The sequence below is a fragment of the Dreissena polymorpha genome, chromosome 2 (genome assembly GCF_020536995.1).
Source record: "Dreissena polymorpha isolate Duluth1 chromosome 2, UMN_Dpol_1.0, whole genome shotgun sequence".
NCBI lineage: Eukaryota > Metazoa > Mollusca > Bivalvia > Myida > Dreissenidae > Dreissena > Dreissena polymorpha.
The window spans coordinates 73,813,316-73,839,555 of NC_068356.1; the positions used below are offsets into that span (position 1 = coordinate 73,813,316).

The following is a 26,240-nucleotide window of genomic DNA, read 5'->3' on the forward strand; positions in this document are numbered from 1 at the left end:
TCAAAACATTATCCGCTACGAATTTCATTCGAACCAATGCGTGATTGCATGCGCGTGTGACATAAACATAAGTCAGTATTCTAGTTCATAGCCGAATCATTACTTAGTAACTTCATTGTACCCAAATAAGGAAAATGTATCGCGATAACAACAATTATAGGGCAATCTGTTTTATCATTTCAAAGTTCCATCGCGTGATCTTATAAAACAATAGTTTTCGCTATTCTTAATATTGTATTAGAACGCTCTGGGCAAAAATATGAATAATAGCCAATGACCAATGTGTTTAATTAATTTCGACTTCATCACATAAAGTTGTTTTCGCGAGCAAAGCACGTAAACACATGCAATTTTAATGCGCCTAGTGCCCGTGTGGTGATATATAAGCGGTTTTTCATTCCAAGAAGTCAGTATTCATCTGTATTCTTGTTAAATGCTGTGTAGCGTATATTTCTCTGATTCGGCGTTGACATTGAACTCAAGGAATGTCAATTTCACTTAAAATTTAAATGTTGAAGGCTAACTTTTTAGAAATTTCTGTAAATAAGCATAAATTTATATTCCTCACGTTGCTCGAGTCGATCGAGACGGTGCATCAATAACTTGCTATGTTTTTGTTCATGCGATGTATTGATAAGACAAGTAATGTGTGTTAAAAAAAGTCATTCTAAAATATTTTTTACTATTTTGTAGATGCTTATTGCGTTAGCCACGTTTCTGATGGTGAAATTCGCATGATGTTTTCCTCTAAATCAAGATACTCCTGTTGGCGCCTTTGCCAAACACATAACAGCACTTCACCCATCTGATCTTCAAAACCAATTTGTTCATTATCAGCAATTCCATTACATGCTAAAAGATGTCATATGCCCTCAAGGTGCCTTCGTTGTGGCATTGATAAAATCTGAACCAGCGCGTTTCAGAGAGAGGGATGATGTGCGGCACACATGGGGGATCCGTGAAAAAGGTCAAAGGCAAGAAGCTCGTTCCGGTTTTTATCATGGTGCGCTCTGCATTTCCATTAAAAGAGGTCGACGAGTCTCTGTCGTTGGAGAGCGAGCGGTTTAAAGATATTATTCAAGGAGACTTCGTTGATCACTTCAAAAACCAGGCTTACAAGACGATTATTGGTCTATCGTGGGTGGTCAACAGCTGCTTAGATGTGAAGTTTGTACTTAACACCAACGACGAAACGATGGTGGATCCATTCCATATGGTGGACTTTCTGGAACTACATGAGCGCCAGGAGAATGCAGATTTGCTGTATTGTTCTACTTTCTATGATCAGGGCCCTGAATGAAATCCCTCGGACAAGTTTTTCGTGACGTATAAGGAGTTCCCATACGACAGGTTTCCGCCGCACTGCGATGGGTTTGCTTACATAATGTCTTTTTCTACGGCATACAAGATTTAAGAAGCGACAAAAGAGACGCCTTTCTTCTGGCTTGATGTTCCTTGTCGCAAAGATGCCCGCTTTGAGAGCCCATTGGGATCATGCATGGGACAGTTTTACATCGTTGAACAAAGCTTTATCGACACATAGTACGAACTAATGCTCATATTTTGTTATATTTGTCATTGCTTCCGCTCATTGCCCCCTTCTATGTGTTAGCTAGACTTTTCGAAGAAAAGTCAAGCTATTTTACTCGCCCCGGCGGCAACGTCGTTAGCGGCATCCAGGCTTAGTTAGAATTTTTCGGTAATAGCATCCTTACGGAGCTTGGTAAAAAATTCACTGAAATAAAGTAAAATATCATTAAAACGAATTTGTTGTTGCATATTTTAGAAACACAAATACGTATTGTATTATTGTTTTGAATGCCAGCATTGCCATAATAAATTTAAATATGGTGTCATTTAGTTTTCATGGCTCAAGATGTAGTTAAACAAGCAAACATAGAATGTTATACAATTAATATGTAGAATGATGTATATGACAACACATATTATGAATATACACAAATAATGGTGCATTCATCCTCCATATTGAACGGTGGTTGACGTGTTGGCTGGTTTGAAAGAGGTGAATTTGCAAGAACTACAAACAATACACGCCTATACGGCACATGATGATAGATTTTGTTATGGTTTGATGGCGCCATTTCAAGCCATATCGACTTATTGAGCGCGCCAATTTGGTACTATGACACACACACACACACGCATATATAAAAAAGTATTTAGTTCATGTTTACTCTGAAGTTTTGGAACTGCTTACAACAGCTAACAAAAGATTTATACTAGTAAACATGCGTTCCTCTGCTTATATGCAAACAAAACTCGAAATGGAACAGAAAATCGTCTATACGATGATATATTATGATATATTGTGTGCTTACTATATTATAAATATATGTATGTAGTCGAAAAGCGCAAAACAAATTACCCGCTGTCACTGTTAATCCTCCTCGCATTAATATATGATAAACACCTTTAAAAAAAACACTAGTTTACATGTGCTTGAGACTAAAATTAAATTATATACATGTTTTGTTATGTTTTTTTAACAAGTAACGCATTACATGGAAAAATAGGATAATTTGATTGTATTTGAAACTCTTAATACGATGTCTTACGACGAACTTGGATAAGTGGTATGTGGCATATATTTAATTTACCTAATATGTGCATAATTAGTAGATGAACATGCCTGTAATGCATATACATTTTTTTTAAATGAAAAAGCTACCTTTGGGTGGTCAAATTAAAGATGTTTGTAATGACAATTTTATTAAATGTACCTGCAACAAAGCAATTGTATATAAAAACATTAGCAACATCTTTTGTTACGGCTCAGTGTTTTTTACACGATTTTAGCCTTTACCGTGAAATCTCATGTTACCATGTACGAATTGTAACGTTTGATAGTTGCACCTTGGACGATTTAATGGCAGAGAGTGTTGTCCCTGGTAAGTCTCTGAAGACTGCACAGGCAAGTTTGGAATGATACATCACGCGCCGGCATGAAGCTCAGTTTTCCAATAAGCCAGCTTATATATACATAACTTAGATCATGAGGCGATACGTAAAATCTATCCTGCGGCATCCTGTCTTTTGTGATTGCTGCTGATGTAATGAATTCAGACAAAAGACAACAACGGCTTAATATATTCACGGAACATAATTCTATTTTGAAACGTAACACTCGACCATGTGGCGAAGCTTGACAATTGGAACACTCAACAGCTGTCATGTTATCAAAAGAACACCACTGTATAACAAGTTGATGTAATACTTTGTATATAAACGCTTATAATTGTAATACAAAATTCTTTTAAATAAGATACGCAATCCAAAAATTCGATACTTATGTAAATGTCGCATATATTTGCAATAAAGAGGCACAGCTGTATGAAACCAGGATATATAAATACGAATTTAACTTTTTAATTTTATTCCTTCATTTAACGAGCATCAGAATGGACGCTAAATTGCTACTTGTTTTCATCGGCATAGTTCAGATTTCCTCCGGGATGATGATTGAGAAAGAACGCGGTAAGTGTAAACGAAGTATTAAATAATACTAATTTGAATATTTATATCGCACATACATTTATGTTTCTTATATTTATACATCCATTATATATTTTTATAACAGTACATGGGAAAGTTGTGAAGTTCTGCACACACAAAGGAATTCGCTTTCTTCCTAAGTCGAACTTCATCGACTATGACGAGTGTATGACATGTGAGTGCTCTGACGATGGGCTGAGTTGTTACAGGTTAGTGTTCATTAGGCGTTGCTGCCCTAATACTTACTAGATATTCTTGTTTTCGCCATGCATCATTTGATTAGTATTTTGTCTCTAAAGTGATATGGTATAAGTGATATTTCATTCTTTCAATTAAAAATATAGTTTTTAACCGACGAGGATCTATCTTTCCGATACATATTACCAATGAACGATATTTAAATACAATCTACGTTGTAACGAATACAAGTATGCCATCGTATTAGTGTCGTTGTCATGCTTCGATATAATAGGACGTGCAGTCCCATTACTTTTGGGGAGCATAATAATTTCGCAGTGAATATGCTATATTGTATACAAACTCAAGTGCAATATAAATAATCATGTCGCATTCAACAATTGTATTAATCTTTTATTTATTTAAACATATTTTCCAATGAACGTAATACGACCTTGCGGACTTAATAAATGAACGAGATGCAAGATTAAACAACAATTTTATCTTTGATTTAGCTTTGAAATAGGTATGGATTTAAATCAATTTATATCGAATTCATGTGTAATCATTAAAATAAATCATGTATGATATTATACTTTTTTTATCGGTAATTAGCCTTTGCTTACATTAAACTTTGTGAAAACGACTGGAAAGTCTAGGGCTTTTCACTTGACTGACCGATGTTTTTTTGGTAAAACTGTTTTTAAAATGTCACATACAAGTTATATTTATTGTCCTTCACAGCATGTGTTCTGATCTGATGGCGTATGACGAGTCGCAATGCACCAGTGTCAAGATAGCCTGCCAGAACAAGTGGGTGCTCACGGCTGACACCACGAAGACGTGCCCGGAGGATATGATTCCAGAATATTAGTTGAATATAGTTGAGAAATAATAAAAACAATGCCAGTTCTGTGACAAAACATAAACTTAATTTTATATCTGAAACTTTTAATGATATTATTAATAACTCGTATTTCTTCATATTCGCTGTCGATATTTATACAAAAAAGATGAATAATTATGTATTAAATAAAGATATTTTTAAACACACGTACAGCTTAGTCGAATGTTTTTTCTATTTAAATAAAGTGTTTATAATAGAAACAATGTGTAATTCAGTTGTTATAATTATGTTCATGTGGGGTTATTTCTTGTCACATTGTTTACATCATGCCGATTATATTGACACATAAACAAAAATTTGTAATCTTCTGACACTATTCTTGACATTATCAATACATTGTACGTGTTCCTACATATTTGATGTGTTTGGTCGCTTGTTATAACATTTTTAACACACACGTTTTCATTCGTTGATGATTCGAAACATATGTTCAGGTGAATCAAAAAGTTGAGTTTCTCATAAAAAAGCGTTTATTATCAAAAAGTTTGGAAATAAATTATTTTTGTAATGTTTATGTGGTTTATTTTTTCTGGCGCTTTTTTGATATCATGTCAAATAGAGAGTACGGTCAAAACTGGCAACCCAGGAAAATCAATAACGAATACCTTCTATTATTTGTATTTAAGAGAACTGTCAGATATCAGAGCGGTGTAAATATTAATTTTCGTCAGAAAATATATTAAAATCATAGTTTCGCACTGTAATAACCGCAAATGCAAAAATGAAATGTTATGTTTTAATACACATGTATTCAGGGGGCTTGCGTATACGTGAACTGTCTGCGTTAAAATGAGGTTAGTTGGAACTGAGTTACAATATGGCGTCTATTTCGTAACTTTCGCTAAAGAGTAGCGTTAATTTTCACCCTGTACGCCACGTTTAATTGATGTTTAATTTAAATAATTACGCCCCCTTTTTCTCAGCAGTGTTTGTGCTTCACTCCGTAGCTTGTTTCATTATCGTAAAGCTATTAGATACTAGGTTTACTATAACCCCTAACGGTGTTATACAGGATCAGTAAATTAATATTTGGCGAAATTCACCGTAATGGATCGGTAAGAAGCCGAGTTTCTGTTACAGATTACCATTCATTATCCATCATCACATAATAACCGGAGACAAATTCTCTAATTCTGTATTATATTACGTCGTCTCCTTTACATCCGTGATGTCATTTTATGTTACTAATCTTATTTGAAAATCTACCCACTTAATCTGGACAAATACTTCGTCAGCATGTGACCTTGCTTAGCCAATTAAAATCGAGTATTACCGGGTATGTGCGTGTAAAGATAATATACCGTAATTACTCTATGTTTTCGGACACCCCTTTTATTAGCAAAAATAATTATTTTTCGTGACTCTTAATTTTCGGACACACTAGTTTTCGTCCATAATTAATGTTTCTTAGTTTACGGACAGTATATTTGTGATTGTGACAAAAAGTAAATATCTTTTACTGTGATGGTTTTCGTTTAATTAAAAAATCATCAACTTGCTGAATCAATCCGAATACAATTTCTTGAAGATATTTTTTTTTTCAAATGTTGACGAAATCCGTTGATATATTATTGAGATGTAATGTATAATGAAGTGGTGCGTTAGAAGTACCTTTCAGCGTACATAAAAAAGGAAGTCAGCATTCAGATTGACAAACCTTTGTTTACTATCCTCCAGCAGACATGCGCATATGGGTCCAATATGTGCTAGCCATATAAACATATAAACATAGTGTGTTCGAAGAGCAGCTAGTAACAAGTTCGTTGTGATAGTCTCCGGTAATGTGTTACATAAGAGCGACCCATACATGACCCATATTGGACCCATATCTTGCTTGTTTGGACACTATTTCGTCAAACTAAAATTAAATAATAAGGTGTTTTCAGTGTTTAAACTTGCTCGCATTTTGTTTACTTCAAACCCATCCAGCTCGCCAAGTTGCATGCGCTTTTTACTAAAATCAATATAATTTTTATGTTTGTTTTTTGTTGTTCACCATGGCGCACGAAATATCTGTCTAATATAATTCAGTAAGTTAACGAATACTACATATAGTAGATATTCATAACTGTAATGAATATACATATAAAAAGTAAAAGCTAAGTTCGGAAGATTAAGGTAAGGGTGCTTGCACCGACATTTGAATCGAGCATTACTGTATGTTTATGTTTATACACGAAACACTTCTTCCATTTCAGTAGCTTTGCATGTAACCATGCGCGAATAGCATTTAAACAATGGTGTATTAAATGAGTACGAAGCTGACTCACATTGATATTGATGTATATTTTGTTCCCAGTGCGGTCTGGTGTTGTCATACCAAAACGTGGTTATAATATCAACGATATTACAATATTAATTACACGAATATGACAATACAGAATAATTGAAACTTTTTTATTCCGCATGATTATTGCTGTTGATTAATAGTAATAAGAGGCGAAGAAAGAATAGAAAAACACTATATAGCAGCAGACGTTTTATCGTTTCTCTGTAAATTCGACCATTTGACAAAATTCGACAATTGGAACTTGCATCGACAGCTGTCTGAGTAACTAAAAAAGTCACAAGTATTTAATTGACACGGGCACAGTTTCCTAGAGGTCAATTATGTTTCTTAAGGACAAACAACAAATAAAAATGCATAAAATGAACTGACATCAGAGACTATAATGGGCAGTGTTGATTGATAATAATAATAACTCTTGTTATTATTATTCATTTCTGTAGTTTTTTTTCTATATTTAAATATAATACCGACATTAAACAAATAATTCGATAATATGTCGTGTAAGTGATTTGCTTAAAGTAATTTGTAGCCTATTAAACTCGAACTAATTTTTATTTAATGTTAACAATGATATTAAGCGGCCATTTACGAATAGTCATGTTTTAAATAAAGTTAAATACAACAAATGATTGATACCATGTCAACATCAAATGGATTAAATAATATGTTTTAAATAAAGTTTATGCATATTTGCAATAACATATAAATGTTTAATGTGTTGTGCATGTTTTATTCCAATAGACGTATTCCGAAATGAGCTTTTGGGAAAACCTATTTTTTTAGTAAGTACAAAGAAAGCTGACCCATGTGCAATCATGTGAAATATTTGCAAAGTCGCGTACCATGTAAAACGTTATAATATGAATAAAACTTCCATTTGAGAATACGATGGACCAGTGTTGCTTAAACACAGGAATCATTGGGTTGTGTGAGTATTGTGTGGCAGCGCAGAGAAATACTTAAACGCGGAGTAGGTGAAATGATTGCACACACAGTTTTATACTTTCTGCAACAAATATGTACCGTAATAAAACCAACCTCTGTAAGCGAAGGCGGATTATAGGAATGTCCTTCGTCCATCCATCAGTATGTCATTACATCAGTCTCTGTGTCAATTTCGTTATTCGCTTTGATGTATGTATCATGAACATATTTCTATCACATGGAACAGACATAGAGAACAATCAAATTACCCACTGTAACAGTTTGTCCGTAATGCATCTGTGTCCATTTCGTTGTTTGCTTTGATGTGTTTGTCATGAACAGACTTCTATAATTGGAACAGCCACATTGTCTCTTCTGTGATATAACATGATATGGGAAATACATTATGACAAAATCTGAATGTAGACAGAAACAGAGCACAAACAAATAACCAATAGTCACTGTTAAGCTTCCCCGTATTGAAATAAAATACAAACATTTTTAAAACGCCAGCTTGCATGTGCTTGTGACCAAAATGATTTTTATATCTGCTTTGTCATGGTTTTTGTTCACTTGTAATGATTTCAGTGGTAAATATATGTTCATTTGATTTTATTAGCAAAACGGCATTTGCTATCGTACCACGAACTCTTACATGGTTGTCTGTGCTCATTATTTATAATGAATACGTGCATACTAATTATTTATTAAAAATAAAGCGATGGCAAGATTTGACCAAACGGGCTATAAAAATGGTGAACATGTTTGACGGCTGGCATTTACAGTAAATCTATGTGTGATATATATCTTGCGGCATCTGTCTTTTTGTGATTGCAACTGATTAAATGTATTTTATTCGCAACAAATATTTTCACTCGACGAATATACAATTGCACACATATATATAGATATAATAAGTTATATACATATGCATATATTCTTTAATTTATATAATTACGAGTTCCTTTCCATTTCAATTGTCTCTGAACAACTAGCCTTTAGTATGAATATAAATGTAACCATGCACGAATAGTTATGTTTGCTAGTTACACTGTGTACTACATATAACTTAAAGGGCCAACAATAAATCTAATATTCTAATACTTGATTTAAAAGCTCTAAGCTTTATTAACACTGTTTTGGGTGGAGGGGTTGACATATATTTCATTCAAAATTAAATATGTGTGATACGTTTCGATTGTTTACTTGCTAGTAATCTCTGATATATATCAATGGAGATTTAGTTGTAAGCCTTTTAATAGTCGTAGGTAAAACCGACTTTTTATTTTACGTGTTTACTCATAAATGTGTTTGACAACTTGTGTGCGATCATGGTGTTTTATCTGACAAAATTACCGAGTGTAACCACTTTGAGTAAAAAAAACTTAATGCTAAAGAGCAAGTAATTCAATAAGCATTGTCTGATTTAAATGGCCAGGATTCCCTTTGTATGACATATCAAATATATATTTACTGGTTTTATTTTGTTATTCAGAACGCTGTTGTTGCATGTTCAGATTGTTAAATTTCGTCAAAAGGTATAGTGTTTCCACAAATGCCTTGTGTCAGCTGCAATCACATTGCGACGTTAGATGGATAGCATGCACACAATTAATTTTATTTTTTACTTTTGTCATTTCCATAATATTATTTTAGGGGGCATTATTGGGGCTGTTTTCAAGGTTCAGCTATGTTAACGTCAACTGTTTTATTATCTAAAACATATATTATTTTTTAATTAAATGACCTACATTCTCTTACTTTTACTTATTTATGATTAATTTTAACGCGCTAAAATTATTATGCAGCAATCTCATATCAAACACTTCTACAATATATTGTTCTTAGACATACAGCTCGAAAGCTTTTAACATCAATTTTGGTTAGAGTATCCTTATTGCCAAACTTAATTTTACCAATATGTACACAAAGTCTCTTCTAATTGCTATTGTTGATTCTTTCTGTAAACTGCAATGAAATTAACAACGATAAATTAACATTTACAAGCATGAGCTTAAAAGATGTTTTTCAATGATCAAACTCTTGCAAGTAAAAAGTAAGCAAAGAAAGCGGCTAATTTGCGATCATTAGTTATACTTTATATTATCTCATTCGATTTTGAAACATCTGCAACTATACATACAATTCTGATTCAATTTTCCGATGTCAATTTTAACAAAATTATGTTTATTGAACAGTATACTGTCTCTTTAAACCTGCTTACATATCATCGGCCCCATTGTCGATTCTTTTATAAAGGGAGGCAACTCCTACAAGACTCAATGTCAGGACTGTAAAAAGGGTCTATGGTAGAAAAGATTGATTCACAATGTATTTCATGTGTAAAGAACATATTATAGCACACACTGCACAATGAATTTATTGTTAAGGTTGATAGTGTAGTATTTTATTTTTCAAAGTTCTCTTTTACGAGGTGAATGTAAAATTGGGGTGTTAACACAGTGCATATATGTATCTGTATACTTATAAATGTATCGTGAACATATTTCTATCACATGGAACAGACATAGGGAACAATCAAATTACCCACTGTAACAGTTTGTCCGTAAATTACTAATGCATCTGTGTCCATCTTATATAGCCATGATATATTGATTATTGATTTACACTGTCTCTTAGAATAAATAGTTTAGTTCAACCCGTTATAAACAGATTGATAGTATTGTAAAATTATTTTAAGAGGCAAATAGGCTTGTTTACAATTTAAAAAAATACGATTTTCAAAATATTGTTTAACAAAAAAGAAATACATGCATTATGTACAGACACATAAAATAACACTCAAGACTAAGAATAATTCTACATATATAGGATATTTTGGAACACTAATAACCTAGATCGGCACACTAGTAAACCCGAAATGCTTTTCAAATGTCTATGAAAAGACGAAAGTACCAGTATCTAGAAACACGCATGCTTTTCATCACTCAACCGATCAGTTATCTATGTAAATATCTACGCAGTCGTTTTCTTTGTTTCACTTTTGCAATGAATTTGCATGATATTTAATCTTTGATTTCTTGCTCATATTTTTTAATTTCGGCAAGGAGGTAAAGCAATGAGTGTATGATTTTCTTCTTAAAATCAAAGTGCGTATTGTGTGTTTCATTATTTTTTACAACAGTAAAATAAGACATAGTTATAAGCAAAATCAAGTGACCCCATGGGGCGTGGTCAATTTTGACCCAAGGAGCGAGATATAAAAAACGTTCAAGGGGAACATTAGACAATGTTACGCACAAACTATTTAATCCCTGACCGATGTGATTTCAGAAGATTTGTTTCAAGTGTCCACTTTAAAAAACTATGTTTAGCTCATGTGGCATACATTTGCAACAGTAAACGCTCTTTTAAATATTGAATGATCTTCCGTACTTTCTTTTGACATATGCATTTTATCCTGTTCTTGTACAGCCACAAACATCTACAAATTGTGTATTTACTGTATGGAGCAAAGATTACAGAAGTTATACTTCTGAAATTTTATATTACGAAGGCAACATACCAGCATATAAAATAGGGCACCACTTCCAAATACATGAAATTGCAAAATTGTTTTTTATTTAGCAGCTTGAATTGTTTCGATACATGCCTTTGCATAAAGCTAAGTTTAATGTAGCAAAACATAAAGGTAAGAGAGGCCGTATACATAGTTATGGGTTCAAACACTCGTTTGATAAAATCCCGTATTGATAAGAACATGCCAAAGTGTGTTTCACACAATTTTGATTTTAGTTTGTCATTGATTTAATTTTATCAACACAATATTCAAGATGTTATGAATTGTTTCGGAATAATGTAAACATTTTATTACTTCAATTATTCAGAAAAACATTTTTCTGATTTGTCTCATTTTTTATTCTCTGCTTGGAGTTTGTGGATTCACAAAAACAAAAACACTGTCGGCATCGAACGTAATTTGCATCCATGACTGATTGCATGCCGTAAAACATCAACCTATGAATGGTTACCTCCTTTCATTTTATCCAAATACGGAAAATATGACGTGATGGCAACAATTAAAGGTCATCTTTTTCTCATTTCAAAGCTTCATCACGTGATGATATGCCAATGATATTGTGTTTATTGTTTCGCTATTCTTAATATCGTCTTTGAACGCTATGGGTACAACAAGCAATAATTGCCCGTGACGGAGTTATTTGAGTGATTTCGAATTCCTCACGTAAAGTATGTTTTTGCCATCAACAAAAACCGTAAACAACTGGATGCTCCATGAAATAATTATTTATCTGCATTCTTGATTAAATACCATATCGTCTAGCTTATTTTGCTCTGATACGGCACTGACTTGGAACAAAAGCGAAGTAAAAGTCACGTAGAATGTTTTTTCGTACGGCTTTCATTTGCACTATTGACCACTGAATAGTACATGGTTTATTTATTAAAATACTAATGTAAAGAGGAATGCACCGGTTTCTTTCGTTGTTCGATTCGATTGACACAGAGTATCTACTTCGTATAATTGTTTTCGTTCCGTAGATGTACTGATAAGATAAGTATTATTTGTAAATATAAACGTCATTATATCTTCTATTTTGTAGATTCTGATTGCCTAAGCCAATATCTTGATTGTCAAATGATCAGGGCGTTGCCCTCTATCTCAATATTGGCGCTTTTTTCAAACACATAACAGCTATGCATCCATCCAAACTTTTAAACCATGTGATCACTACAGCAATTAAATTACATTTTCAAAGAAGCGGTATTTCCACAAGATCCTTTCGTTGTGGTTTTGATAAAATATAACCAATAACATTTCATAGAGAGGGAGGATGCTCGGAACACATGGGGATGTGTGCAAGAGGTCAAAGACAATATTCTGAACCTGGTTTTCATTTTCGGACACGCTGAATGTCCGATAAAAGAGGTCGAGGTCTTTGGAGAACGAGCGGTTTAAAAATAAAATTCAAGAAGTCTTCGTTAATCTCTTCAAGAACCAAGATGATAATGGGTATATCGTGGGTGGACCACAACTTTCGATAGGTTAATACATTGTTGCAAGACAATCCCCCGCCCCGCCCCTTTCACTTTGGGATTCCTTATGGGATGTACGAGCTTAAGATCATTTAATAAAATATCAAAATGTATTCCTCTTCATTTCTCGATAACAAATTAAGATATTGAAAAAAACTTCCTAAATTTAATACCTCTTATCCTGTCCAACATTAATTGTATAACGGGTTGGCGGAGTCAAGAGTAATGCCATGGTAAGTTAATATAGAAAAACGTTTGTTCTCAAATCCCAATAGTAAAATAAGCTATTGTAACGAAACAAAACATATAAATACAAAATTCCAGACCTCTCTATGGATGCATGTTGAATGTATGAGGTAAAAGGCGATGTCATTGTTACTAAAAACAAAGATGGATACCGCATATTAACAAATTGAAATCTTGTAATGCACATACATACATAAAATAGTATATGTATTATAACAAAATCTGTTTGTGACCGACATAAAGCCTAGAAAAAATATCCTTAGACTCTTTTAAGCTTTCCTGTATTGCAATAAGAAAAAAAGCTAGCGTATGCTTCAGACTAAAATAATAATAATTGTGTTTTGATATTTTGTTTTTAGTAACTAGCATCGAATTCTATGGAAAATATACGATCGTTTCAATGTATTAGAATACAACGGTAAACACTATCGTAGAACGAACTTGTAAAAGGTTGTTTTTGATCTTTGTGTTTAATAAAGATTCGCATAATATTTACATATTTAAATAAAGCAATAAGCAGATTTTGCCGACGGACTATGGGCATGGGTTCATATATCACTAATGAAAACAATCAGACTCTAACTTATTAATGCTAACGAAATACATTCTTCACATAATTTAGTTGTTATTTTAACACGAACTACTTGCACACACCTATCAGTTTTACGTTTAAAGAAGTCTCTTCTAAATGAAAGTCCAGTCTTGGCAGAAAGCGTTGATCTGGGATGATACTTAACTCATATGCGTGAAGCTCAGTTTTCTCAGAGACTTCATATACGATACTAGAATAATGGCGCGATAAGTGATATCCATCCTGCGACATCTGTCTTTTTGTGAATGCAACACTTGCTTTACGATATCATTTAACAGACATTTATGCATAAATCGTAACACTCGACCATGGGACGAAATGTGACAATTTGGAACATTCAGCAACAGCTGTCCGAAAACAAAAGAACACCACTATATACTTGATTGGTAGTTTACAGTTACAATGCATATAAAAGCTTATTATTATCATACAAAATACCTTCAAATACGATCAAAAAGTAAAAAAATATATTTATGTTAATGTCACATATGTTGACAAAGGCACAGCTTGCTGAAACAAGGATATACATATACGACTTTGCCTTGCCAATTGTATTTCTTAATTCACAGACCAACAGAATGGACGCTAAGTTGCTACTTGTCTTGATGGGCATAGTTAAGACCGCGTCTGGGGCGGTTTCATATGGCTTGATTGAGACAGAACTGGGTAAGATTAATATTATTATTTAATAATAATATCTGAAATAATTCAAACACTTATACTCACTTTTCTTATATTAATTTATTCACTAATTACTGTTTTACGACAGTACACGGGGAAACAGTGAAGTTCTGCACATACAAAGGAATGCGCCTTCTTCCAACGTCGGACTTTGTTGATTATGACGCGTGTGAAAAATGTCAGTGCGGCGAAAATGGGCTGTCTTGCCAGAGGTAAGTATTTACAAGGCTTTGTTGTCGTGCTTCTTAATATGTACTCTTTTTTCGACATGAATCTTGTGATAAGTATTCTGTGTATGAAGTGATATAGTGTACGCGATCGTTATTTCTTTAGATTTAGAAAGAAGTAAACCTTGTTTACTTGCCTTAAATAAAGGACCAACTAATTGTATATAATAAGAATTCAATACTGCTCCAGCAGCTTGAGTTTCACTTCTTTATAGTGAATTGCACAACAGTTTGATGTGTACGCGATCGTTATTTCTTTAGATTTAGAAAGTAGTAAACCTTGTTTACTTGCCTTATACCGGTAGCGGTATTGTTATTTTTATTATTTTCAGAAACCTTGTTTACTTGCCTTTAATAAAGGACCAACTAATTGTATATAATTAGAATTCAATACTGCTCCAGCAGCTGGAGTTTCACTTCTTTATATTGAATTGCACAACAGTTTGATGTGTACGCGATCGTTATTTCTTTAGATTTAGAAAATAGTAAACCTTGTTTACTTGCCTTATACCGGTAGCGGTATTGTTATTTTTATTATTTTCAGAAACCTTGTTTACTTGACTTTAATAAAGGACCAACTAATTGTATATAATTAGAATTCAATACTGCTCCAGCAGCTGGAGTTTCACTTCTTTATATTGAATCGCACAACAGTTTGATGTGTGCTGCGTGGATGCAGTAGCGTGTATCCCCGTACACATCTTCGATGTTGTTATATTTTCAGCCTTCAGAGGCTGGTAGCGGTATTGTTATTTTTATTATTTTCAGAAACCTTGATTACTTGCCTGAAATAAAGGACAAACTAATTGTATATAATAAGAATTCAATACTACTCCAGCAGCTTTATATTTATACTTCTTTATATTTATAGGCTGAGGACATTTCTAAACCTTCCCGTACTCAGTGCCTTCTACTTTATATTCTACTTTTAAACGAATACAATCATATTTTCGTATTGGTGTCATCTAAATGATTTAATCTAGTATGATGTGCACACCCGTTACTCTTATTGCACCGTTATTTCGCCTATAAGAGGCTGTATTCAAGTACAACAATAGTCTTGTTTATTCTTCATAGCGTGGGTACATATGTTGCAAGCGCGGTAAGAGGGACTAAATGCAAGAATGTGAAGATAGCCTGTCAGACTACGTGGGTGCTGAGGTCTGACACCAAGAGGAAGTGCCCGAAGCATCTGATGCCTATATCTATCACAGCAGTTGGGAAATAATAAGTAAAATGTCAGTTCTGTGATCAAATGCATATATAAACATAAACTTTATTTTATTTCTGAAACTATCCTTGACAGAATAAATAAATTGTGTTTCTTCATATTTGTTGGGTTTTGTCGGTATTAAAAAACAATGCATATGCACTTATTTTTGGATGTGAAAACGCTCATTCAAGCGTATTCAAAAGTTTGCTTTATTTTACTAAAACGTTTATTAAAGGGGCCTTTTCCCGTTTTGGTAAATTGACAAAATAAAAAAAGTTGTTTCAGATTCGCAAATTTTCGTTTTAGTTATGATATTTGTGAGGAAACAATAATACTGAACATTTATCATGCTCTAAAATATCCATTATATTAATCTTTTGACGATTTGAAAACCTGAAAATTACAAAGCGAAACGATTGAATAGTTTGGAAAGTTTGTTGTTGTCCTTATATTTTGTGAAACTACGAGGATTCATTGTTTAAAGTAAAAAATACATTGCATCATAGCATGAGAACGGATGGCCTAGTGGTCAAAGCGGACGACTTTAAAATCAAGGACTACAGCGGTCAGTGGTTCGAGCCCTGTTGGGGGTCACTTATTTTCTTGTTTTTAATTGTATTCTTGTTTTTTTACTGGAGATTTTTAGGTCCAATATTTCAATTTATTAATATAAAGCATTTAATGACAAACTTCAAAACATGCCAAAATCTGTGAAAAGGCCCCTTTAAAGAAACGATTTTTAAGATGTTTTCTAATTATGTTTATGTGGGATATTTCCTGATGAACTTGGTGCTTGTCGATTATTGTGAAACATTAACTAAAAGTATATTTTATGTCTTGAACTATTCTTAAAATTATAAATAAAATGTGTTCCTCCATATTTTACGTGTGTTGACAATACTTTTAGCATAACCAAATACATAATACGTATTCATTATTTGACAATAAACAGTTAAACATATATTCAGGCGAATTCAATTTATAGTGCATTTTAAAAGCGTTTATTATAAAAATAATTTGGAAAGAAGTATATTTAGTAGTAACCATGTGGTTTTATCTCCTGGCGCAATTTTGACATTATTGCGATGAGAGTACGGTAATAGCAAGCAAGCCATGAAGAACATAATAAATTAATAAAACATACCTTACTATCAATAGTAACAAATTTGTACAGTTTTTCATGTCATTATCACCATTGTGGGGTCATTATTAATAATCGGCCCTCACGCGAGGCGTCAACGATGATCAATATTATTAAGCCAAAACTCAACGAAAGAATGGAACATTTTTATTATGACACGTAGCACACAATTTGGATAATACAAATATCGATTGAAAGTGTAACTCATCTGCACATAATATTGATGCCTCTATGTGTGTTTTAACAAGATTCGTCAAACAGCAAAATTTATAGTAAAAGACACACTTACCTCGATGACAGCTTAAATCCGGTTCATATAACACTAAAAAAACAAAGATTTGTTATTCCATTTTCGGTTATGCCATTCGTTTATTTATATTCATTTTAAATCACACTTTTTTAAACGTTTGTATCGGATGCTAAACACTGTCACCAAAAACACGATTTACGAAATCGTATGTCGAAGCGATTACAATAATTAAATTTTATTTCTATCGGAGCTCCCAATTATGCACGACAAACACACAATCCGAAATACGTTTTGAAAGCGTTCGATGCTTAAAAAATATTTTACTGTTAAATAAAAACCCTCCAGGTCCGAATTGTTGTCCTTAAATCCAAAGCGTCTAGCTAGTTTCGTCATTGAACTTACGTCACATGAGATACGTCATAATTTGCGTAATCAATTGAATGAAAATGAAGTACGGAAAGCTGGTCCTTCATAAATTTTAATGAAGGACCAAAATAGTATGATAGTATGACTAAAAACCTGTGCCCATCTATAATTTAGTAAGATATATATTATAGACGTGAATACACGGCTAAAGCCCTCGGGCCGTTATGCTCCCTGCGGACCGATTATCACTGCCCGGCCCGGCTCAGCCGTGTATTCTTCTCTAAATAACGAAAATCTAACCGTTAATACACTTGTACGAGAACCAAAATGATCGGATAAAATCAGAGTGCGGTCAATATTAATGTTCGTCAGAATATGATCACATTCATGGCTACGCAGTGAAATAACCGCAATTACAAAAAGGCTTTGTTGTGTTTACATACACGTGTTTTATTTTAAAAGATCTTTTGTCGGACTGGATATGGCCAGCATTCTTGTACGATAAACCAGTCGGTAAACATAACACGGGCTAACAGTGACGTTCTGCACATTCGAAGGAATGCGACTTCTTTTAACGTCGACCTTTTTTGACTATGACGCGTGAAAGGATCTTTTGTCGGGCTGGATATGTTCAGAATTCTTGTCCGATATACCTGTCGGTATTTGGAATAATTGTTGAAGGAAAATCGTCATGAGAACTGGACATTGGAAAAACTGCCGATAGACTGCAAACCCTATACAGTATTAGCACGTGGTCAAATAAGCAGGTTCCTGCAGGCTTTTAAAGCAGTGGCTCGAATCGAAGATTTCTAATCGATCCGTTTATATCCAATTATACACATTTACACGTTAGAAATCAGGTCAGACAGTTAAACAACGACGTAATTTATTCTGCTTCTATTTATTTTAACATGAGAACAATCTTATTATTATTTTATGATTATATAAAAATATGATCGGAAAAGTTAATATTCAAATATTTAATTTAAAAAGCTCTATGTTTCCGATAAGACTGGTAGATCTTTAAAGAACCAAAGCGGGTACGGCACGTGCAACACACGTATGACACCAAATCACTAAACAGATAATCATAACCAGTCATAATAATATGTTAGTCACGAGCTTAAGATAAGTGTAAAGAATCGAACTTCGACCTTGGTCGCTTGCGAGAACTTGAGTTGACCCAAATTCGGAAAATGGATAAGCAGATATCAACTTAACTTAAACTGTATTCTAGTTGCACTGGCTACTTGATTAAGTTTTGCTTCGGTTATTCGTTCAGACTGGGATATGAGCTGCGTATGATTTAATTTGGATTAATCTATGGTGGGTATCTTATTGATTTGCGCTGTTACTTAAAAGTCTAGGAAGCGCTTTTCTTCACAAAGGCAATACACACTACACATAAATAACTGTAAATGGTTTGATCTACATGAAACACTAAGGTAGTAGGTACAGTCATGATAATCTGTTTGATCGCAACTTATTGCAATATTCATACTATGATTATCTGCAAAAATATCACAAAATCCGAATTGATATCATATTTGCAGTTAATTATTCTACAGCATTAATACACGCTACCTAGCAGCTTATAAAAGTTTGAGTTTGTTTTCCTGGTAATTTAAACGTTTGTATGTGTAGTTTTGAACATTCAACTCTGCAACAATAGAAGTAACAAAACACTATTCATCGAAGTGAGAGCAATGTCGCTCATATATGCAATTTTTATATCTTTCAAACCTGGAGCATACCTTGTAAGACATGTACGTCCTTTAACCTCTCTCAACCAGGTAACAGTTACTAATCAATTTTTCCAAAAGTATACGTTGTAGTGGTGGTAGTAGTAGTAGAAGAAGTAGTAGTAGTAGTAGTAGTAGTAGTAGTAGTAGTAGTAGTAGTAGTAGTAGAAGTAGTAGTAGTAGTAGTAGTAGTAGTAGTAGTAGTAATAATAGTAGTAGTAGTAGTAGTAGTAGTAGTAGTAGTAGAAGTAGTAGTAGTAGTAGTAAAGTAGTAGTAGTAGTAGTAGAAGTAGTAGTATAAGTAGTAGTCGTCGTCGTCGTAGTAGTAGTAGTAGTAATATTATTAGTAGTAGTAGTAGAAGTAGCAGTAGTAGTAGTAGTAGTAGTAGTAGTAGTAGTAGTAGTAGTAGTATTAGTAGTAGTAGTAGTAGTAGTAGTAGTAGTAGTTTTTAAGGTATGTTACTACACTCTGAACGTCCTCAAAACCTCATGAGTGCTTTGGGCGTCGGCCTTAATTTCCGTGTGTTCTAGGCACGACGCAATGCTGTGACATGTGAGGCGTCAAATTGTTGAGCGCAATTCGTCCAATGTCATAGCACACATGAAATGTTGGACAACATACTATTTTTCTCACTGAATTTAAAAGTGCATCTACTTCACTGTCTCTTCTTTCCTCTCTCTGTGACAGCCGAGCTTTTATCATCTTGAAAAACGCCCATCAAATAAAGGTCTTTTGCATTTATTTCATTTCACGGACATTCAAAATATGTTAATACTCTATTTCTACATTCAGTTTATGTGCACAGTCATGTCTGCATCCACAGCCATCAATTCAGAACTTTTCAACTTGCCTCAAATCTTCATCTTCGTTCGAAGCCAAATCAATTTTGTCAAATTTTCAAATTCTTGAGAAGCAAATAGTGTGGTAACGGGGGTCTTTCCAAAATGTTGAGAGAGTACACTCTCCGATTCCTATATTAAAACTTGTTTTCCTTTTTTAAATTGTATTCTTGTTGTTGTTTTTTTACTGGAGATTTTTAAGTCAAATGTTTAAATTTATCAATATAAAGCATTTAATGACATGCTTCAATACATGCCAAAATCTGTTGGACGGCCCCTTTAATGGATATGGTGTCCGCCTAGCGACCTTGAGGTCACGTGAACGCTCCCCAATATGGGAGCGTTCTTTAGATTTCCCCAAAATCTTTTCAAAAAGCCTCAGGCTTTCAATGCAATCGAGCTAAAATAAATAGGTTTAAAAAATACTTTAATATTCCCCGGCTGAAAACAATGACGTCAATTAAAGCGGGGGTTCCCACAAACGTCATCAATGACATTTAGGCAGGTTTTGTCGCGACAAAGTAATCACTTCTTTGGTTAGGGGTGCTTTGTGTCATACATTCCTTTATCTGTCTAAAATTGTTTGAGCGGTTTTTCAAAAAGTAAATTATATGTTTCAAAATATATGTTTAGTCATAATTAAATTATGGCTGAGGTAAACAAAATAGGGCTAACACTATTAAAACACAGTTCTAAAGATAGGGTTATATTTGTTAACCCCCACGATAGGGGTATAGAATTGAATCAATCAGTTTGTAAGTCGGTCTGTTTGTTGTTCGGTCATTCTGTATGCATAGTCACAATTTCTAAGCAGGAGGTACTAGTTAGGTTTGTGACAAAAATCAAGTTTCACCAAAAACAAAGTTTGCTAAAAAGATTAATTGAGTCTCTTCGGAAAACTATAAGACTGGTGCTTCAAATTATTTGTGTCATTTAAAAAAAAGAAACAATATGAGCACTATTTGTTTGAACAAAATGCTCATGACTGGCATATAAACCTATGCGTATTCTAAACTTGATGGGATTATAAATGGAGGTAAACCCACACTTTGCAGCCCAGCGTGTTGGAGGCAGGTTTAAGTACCTCTGGCTGGGGGTCATACTGCATGGCCTCTTTGTGGAGATGGTCAGCTACTGGATGCCGGATGTTGACAGCTTCTGGCACGCTCAGGGAATATTTATGTTCCTTGGAAAGCGACTACCTCTCTACAGTGTGTGTCTCTGTTAGTGTTTATGTATGCAATTTATTTTTATTATGTATATATATATATATATATATATATATATATATATTATTTATTTTATTTTTATTATTTTAAAAGGCATATAATTGGTTTCCATGTTACCCTTTAAGTGTTTTAACTTAACTTTAACACATTATGCTTGGAATTTCTATTAGTCCAGATAATTGTTGTTATTTAATTTACACATATTTGTTTATATATTTTGTTGCAAATTTGTATATTATATCTATGATAGTAGATTATTATACCCTCTTTATATAGGGTATATTGATTTGCACCTGTCAGTCGGAAGTTAGGTAAGTAGGTAGGAAGGTAAGTTAGTTTGTAGAGAAGTTTTAATGTCTAGAGAGTGCTTCGACATTAAACATCCAAATAGATGTTTAGGTCAACTAAGGTCATGGTCACATTTGCTTGAAACCGTTAGTTGGTGTTTAAACAATATCTTAAAATGATTTGACTTATTGTCTTGCAAGTTTTGTAAAATGGTCACTTTGGTGACAGGGAAGACATCTTTTGATTTTAAGTCACCTGGTAAAGGTCAAGGTCACATTGGTCTGAAAGAAGAAATTCATGTTTGATCTATATTTTGAGAATGCTTTGACTTTTGGTAATTGGAGGAACAGAAAATGCAGTTTGACATTGAGTTCATCAAGTCAAAGATCAAGGTCACAAGAAACCTAACAAGATGTGTTTTTTTCTGCATGATACCTATAGAACGCGTTGACCTACGATAATCTTAACTGGCATGCTGTTTTCTATGGGATGAAGGAATGAGGCCTATTAATTTTATGTCAACAGATTGAAGGTCAAGGTCACAGGCAACAGGAAAAAAATATGTGTAATATCTTGCGAATCTTTTGACCTTTAAACATTCAAATTGGTACAGCGATTGCTTTGTTGGGAAGTAAAATGCATATTATGTTGGAAGCCATCAGATCAAATGTTAAGGTCATGGGGGCTTGTGTCATGAAATTGATTTCAACAGAATATGTTTTTTAATAGTGATCGTCTGAGTTGCTATGCTTATGACTTTAGAGGAAAGGAAATATGCGTATTGATTTTGCTGTCAACAGGTCAAATCTGTAGGTTGCATGTGCTTGTAAAATGACGACATAATGTTCCACATAATATTTCTAAAGAATACTTAGGATCATACCCTTTATTATGCTGGTTAGTTATACATCCTTAAGTAAAAAGAAATTATAAGCCATTTTTATTCTTATTACAGATCCAGTATTCCTTTACACAGCCAGTGTGGTTGTTGCCCAGTCAGGAATGAAGTGGTGGGCTCAACCCCACAGGTAACAATTAATTCTCTAAATGATGATGTTTCCTACACAGGAATGAAGTGCTGTACATAACCCTTGCAGGTAGGAATAGCCGTTCCAAGTGTGGTGGTTTAGGAATTACAAAAAAGAATGGACTCTCAAATGGTGTTAGTTGCTCTCTCTGGGTTGTTGTGCTGTACTAAACCCCTGTAGGAATACAAGATACAATAATTTTTTTCTAACGTCGGACATGATTAACACAAACATAAGCAAATAACTTTTTCCCGACAAACACAAGTACATGGTATACATAACAAAATAAAAGCAACTGTAAGATGAAAGCACATGGTAATCATAAAACTAAGACATGCATTGCAAGACATAGTAATACAATGACATATTTAAGACATAATATTATCACAGTTAATACAAATTAAATAGTTAATACAATGGGTTTAAATGACATATGATAAGATAAGGGGAAGTGACTAGTACTCAGTTAAAACATAATATGTAAGAAGTATAATGTCCCTTGCATTAGAAAGATATTGAAAAACTAATGGATTAAATTATAGATAGAGGGTTTAAAGATGTAAACTGACTATGAAAAATGAAGAACTATGAACTATGGAGAACTATGAAAAACTGAAGAACTATGAAGAACATACCTAGGTAGAAAAGGTAGGGATGCGTAGTAGACCATTCATGGCTCAAAGACCTACATATCTTCAGTAGTGTTATGGTCCTGAACCCAGCTAGCTCTCCGAGTAGTTTAAGATAGTATCCCACTACCAGCAGAGAGCCATACCTCAGGGCGTCATAGCTTTTTAAGTGTAGCCGTTACCCTGACAGGGATTTAGTTGTGGTTTCACACACACCATTAAAAAAAGACTCTTTAAGTGTGGATGAAATGGATGCTTCAACCCACTGCAAGTAAGAATATATTTTTAAAAATGTTGTAATTGCAAACTCAGGGTTTAAGTGGTTGGCTCAACCCCCTTCAGAGTGGACTCTTTAAGTATTGCAGTTAACACAAAGGGTGAGTATTGACCCTCCAAGTGTGGTAATTGCTCACTCAGGAATAAGGTTGTAAACTTAAAAGCGTCTTCCCTCTTCCCCCAACAAGCAGGTATGTATGGACTCTAAAAGTGTGGTTGTTTCCCAAAATAGATTAAGTAGTGTACTCAACCCTGTGCAGAGAGGAATTGACCCTCCTCCCATAGACCGCCTTAGATTAGCTCTAAATTTCTTCATGAAGCATAGTGATGTAAAAGGGACACTTACACTGTTTTTTATGATTTACCATTTACAGCAATTCACTAGAGCGTTTTAGCCACTAATAAAGACATGCTTTATATGACCTCACATTCATTAAGTTAAGAAATTATCTGATATAGAAACAGGAACTGTTGAAATAACTTAAACATTTTGTCTTTCAATTTCCAGTTGGTCTGACAGTTGTTATTCTTGATCTCCCATACTATAGGATTAAGAATCTCTTCTGGACTTGGCACGACACTGACCCAAACATCTACGATCGTCACTACTGGGTTCCCTGGACCAGTTACTTCTTCCATGCAACGTTTGCATGTGGCTTCACGGCCGTGTTCCATGCCAGCAACAAACTTCTGACTCGCAATAAAGAGTCCTATCAACATGCAGGGTACGTTCTGTAAAAATGTCTTGATAACTTTGTGACCAGTTCAATAAGTAGAATCGCGGATATATATTCCTAAGGACAATGGTTCCTGGCCAGGAAACAAAAGGACATTGAAACTTGTATAGGAGCCTATATCATAAGTTTAAAAAAATGGAGCCAAAGTCTGGGTGGGCAAAATAGACTAGGAATTGATATGTAGAAACCATGTTCTTATGCCTTCAATAAGCAGTCCTAGCTAAAAAGGATCAGTAAACCAGTTGTGATTCTAATAAGTTAGGGCATTTTCTTGCTGATGTTATAGCTGTTATTGGGTCAAATTTTCAGTCTTGGTTTTCCAAAGCTAAATGAAGACTGTTGAATGTGTAATAACTGTTTTACTTATTTGTTTTTCGTATGCCCTTGGAAGGATGTCAGTCAGTCTTTCTAACGGTCATGCATGCTGTTTTCCTTTTTCTTTGTTTAAACCCTTTCAGATATTCACACGATTTTGTATGGGTGAGTTTACATGCATGACATACAGATCAATTTCAAGTTTGTTCCCGACCATTGAGTTTTTTCCAAGTAACGACCCTTGGACTTTTCTCTAGAACAATAGTTGTCCCGACTTTTCCTAACAGCTTGCAGATACTGACCTTATTATTGGTATTGTTACAGTCCAATGATTTTTGACGAAGAAAGGTGCATTGGACTTAGGAATTGTAATTGAAATAACACATTCATGAAACATTTTCGGACACTCTTTCACGTACTTACTTTACTCTTGGTGTATGAGTCTACCTGCATGACTTACAGGTCATGTTGAGTCTGCACAGGCTTATCAGGGATTACACTTTCCGCTTTCACTAGATTTTTGCTAAAAAGAAACTTTAAAGGTAAAATATCAGAAAAGCAGAAAGTGTCGTCACTGATAAGCCTGTGCGGACTGCACAAGCTATTCTGGAACTACTTTTTACTCACATGCATTAAACCCATTTTTCACAAAGAACGGCCCAAATATGTTTTATACATGTATTATTGCACTCCCTTCAAAGGTGTGGGGTCATATTGTTTTTAAACAACTGTTCAGTGGCTGTTATTCTTCTGCAGCCTCTGTCGTGAGACGCTGTGTATGCTGCTGGCGGCCATGTTCGGGTTCCCCCTGGGCGTGCTGCAGTTTGTGTTCCTCTACCACCCCCCAAGACACGTACCACATCCACACAGAGGTCTGGGTCATGGGTTCTGCTGGTCGTGTACGGGCTCATAGTCTGGCTGGGGGACAGGCACGGACAGACATCTTCAAACGAAGTAAGAGTTAGGGCCCTTGATGGGCCAAGGCCTGGTAGCTCAAAACTGTAAGAGTTGGGACTCTCAGTAGGCCGGGGCCTCGTTGCTCAAAACTGTAAGAGTTGGGACTCTCAGTAGGCCAGGGCCTGGTTGCTCAAAACTTTAATGGCCAGTTAAGGTTACAGTCTGTTAACTGGTGACCATAATAAACTTAATTTTGAAAGCGATGCTTTAATAAAACAGGCGCATACACATTAGTTTACAATTTACACACCTATTAAAGGGTTAGCAATTATGTTACATGAAAAGCTTGATCCAAAATTTTCCAGCTATAAGTTTAACTGGTGTTAAAGTTTTGAGTTACCAGGCCCTGATCTTGATCGTAGATTGGTGATTGATAAATGGAATCTATACCAACTCCGTTAGATTTGTTTAGTGATGCATTTTGAACAGGCACCTGCGCTGAATGAATATCTTCAAGCTAAGTAAGATAGCTAGAGATAACCATGTTATGGTCTTCAGCCTTCCTTTCCTTTTCTCTGTCCATTAAGTGCTGGTAAATTGGATGTATGTTTGCTCAGAAAAGTGTGAGTTAGGTACCTGAGTTCTATGATTTGACGTGAAATAATGGCAAGATGACAAGATGTCAAACAATCTAAAGAAACATAGACTGTTAGAAA

General features: G+C 34.3%; 3 protein-coding genes across 3 annotated transcripts; all 3 read left to right on the top strand.

Annotated features, from left to right (window-relative positions):
• Positions 1 to 3,178: 3,178 nt before the first annotated feature.
• On the top strand, positions 3,179 to 5,109 carry LOC127867629 (beta-microseminoprotein-like). The gene is made up of 3 exons (XM_052408934.1): positions 3,179 to 3,495; positions 3,599 to 3,722; positions 4,435 to 5,109. The coding sequence occupies exons 1-3, from the start codon at positions 3,420 to 3,422 to the stop codon at positions 4,562 to 4,564; spliced, it is 330 nt and encodes a 109-aa protein (XP_052264894.1). The 5' UTR covers positions 3,179 to 3,419; the 3' UTR covers positions 4,565 to 5,109.
• Positions 5,110 to 14,220: 9,111 nt separating this feature from the next.
• On the top strand, positions 14,221 to 15,902 carry LOC127867625 (beta-microseminoprotein-like). Its single transcript, XM_052408931.1, has 3 exons — positions 14,221 to 14,331; positions 14,435 to 14,558; positions 15,651 to 15,902. Exons 1-3 carry the CDS (start codon positions 14,244 to 14,246, stop codon positions 15,799 to 15,801), a joined length of 363 nt encoding a protein of 120 aa, XP_052264891.1. The 5' UTR covers positions 14,221 to 14,243; the 3' UTR covers positions 15,802 to 15,902.
• Positions 15,903 to 21,155: 5,253 nt separating this feature from the next.
• Positions 21,156 to 25,540, top strand: LOC127869817 (uncharacterized). Its single transcript, XM_052412475.1, has 4 exons — positions 21,156 to 21,348; positions 22,598 to 22,670; positions 24,124 to 24,300; positions 25,384 to 25,540. The coding sequence occupies exons 1-4, from the start codon at positions 21,156 to 21,158 to the stop codon at positions 25,538 to 25,540; spliced, it is 600 nt and encodes a 199-aa protein (XP_052268435.1).
• Positions 25,541 to 26,240: the final 700 nt, after the last annotated feature.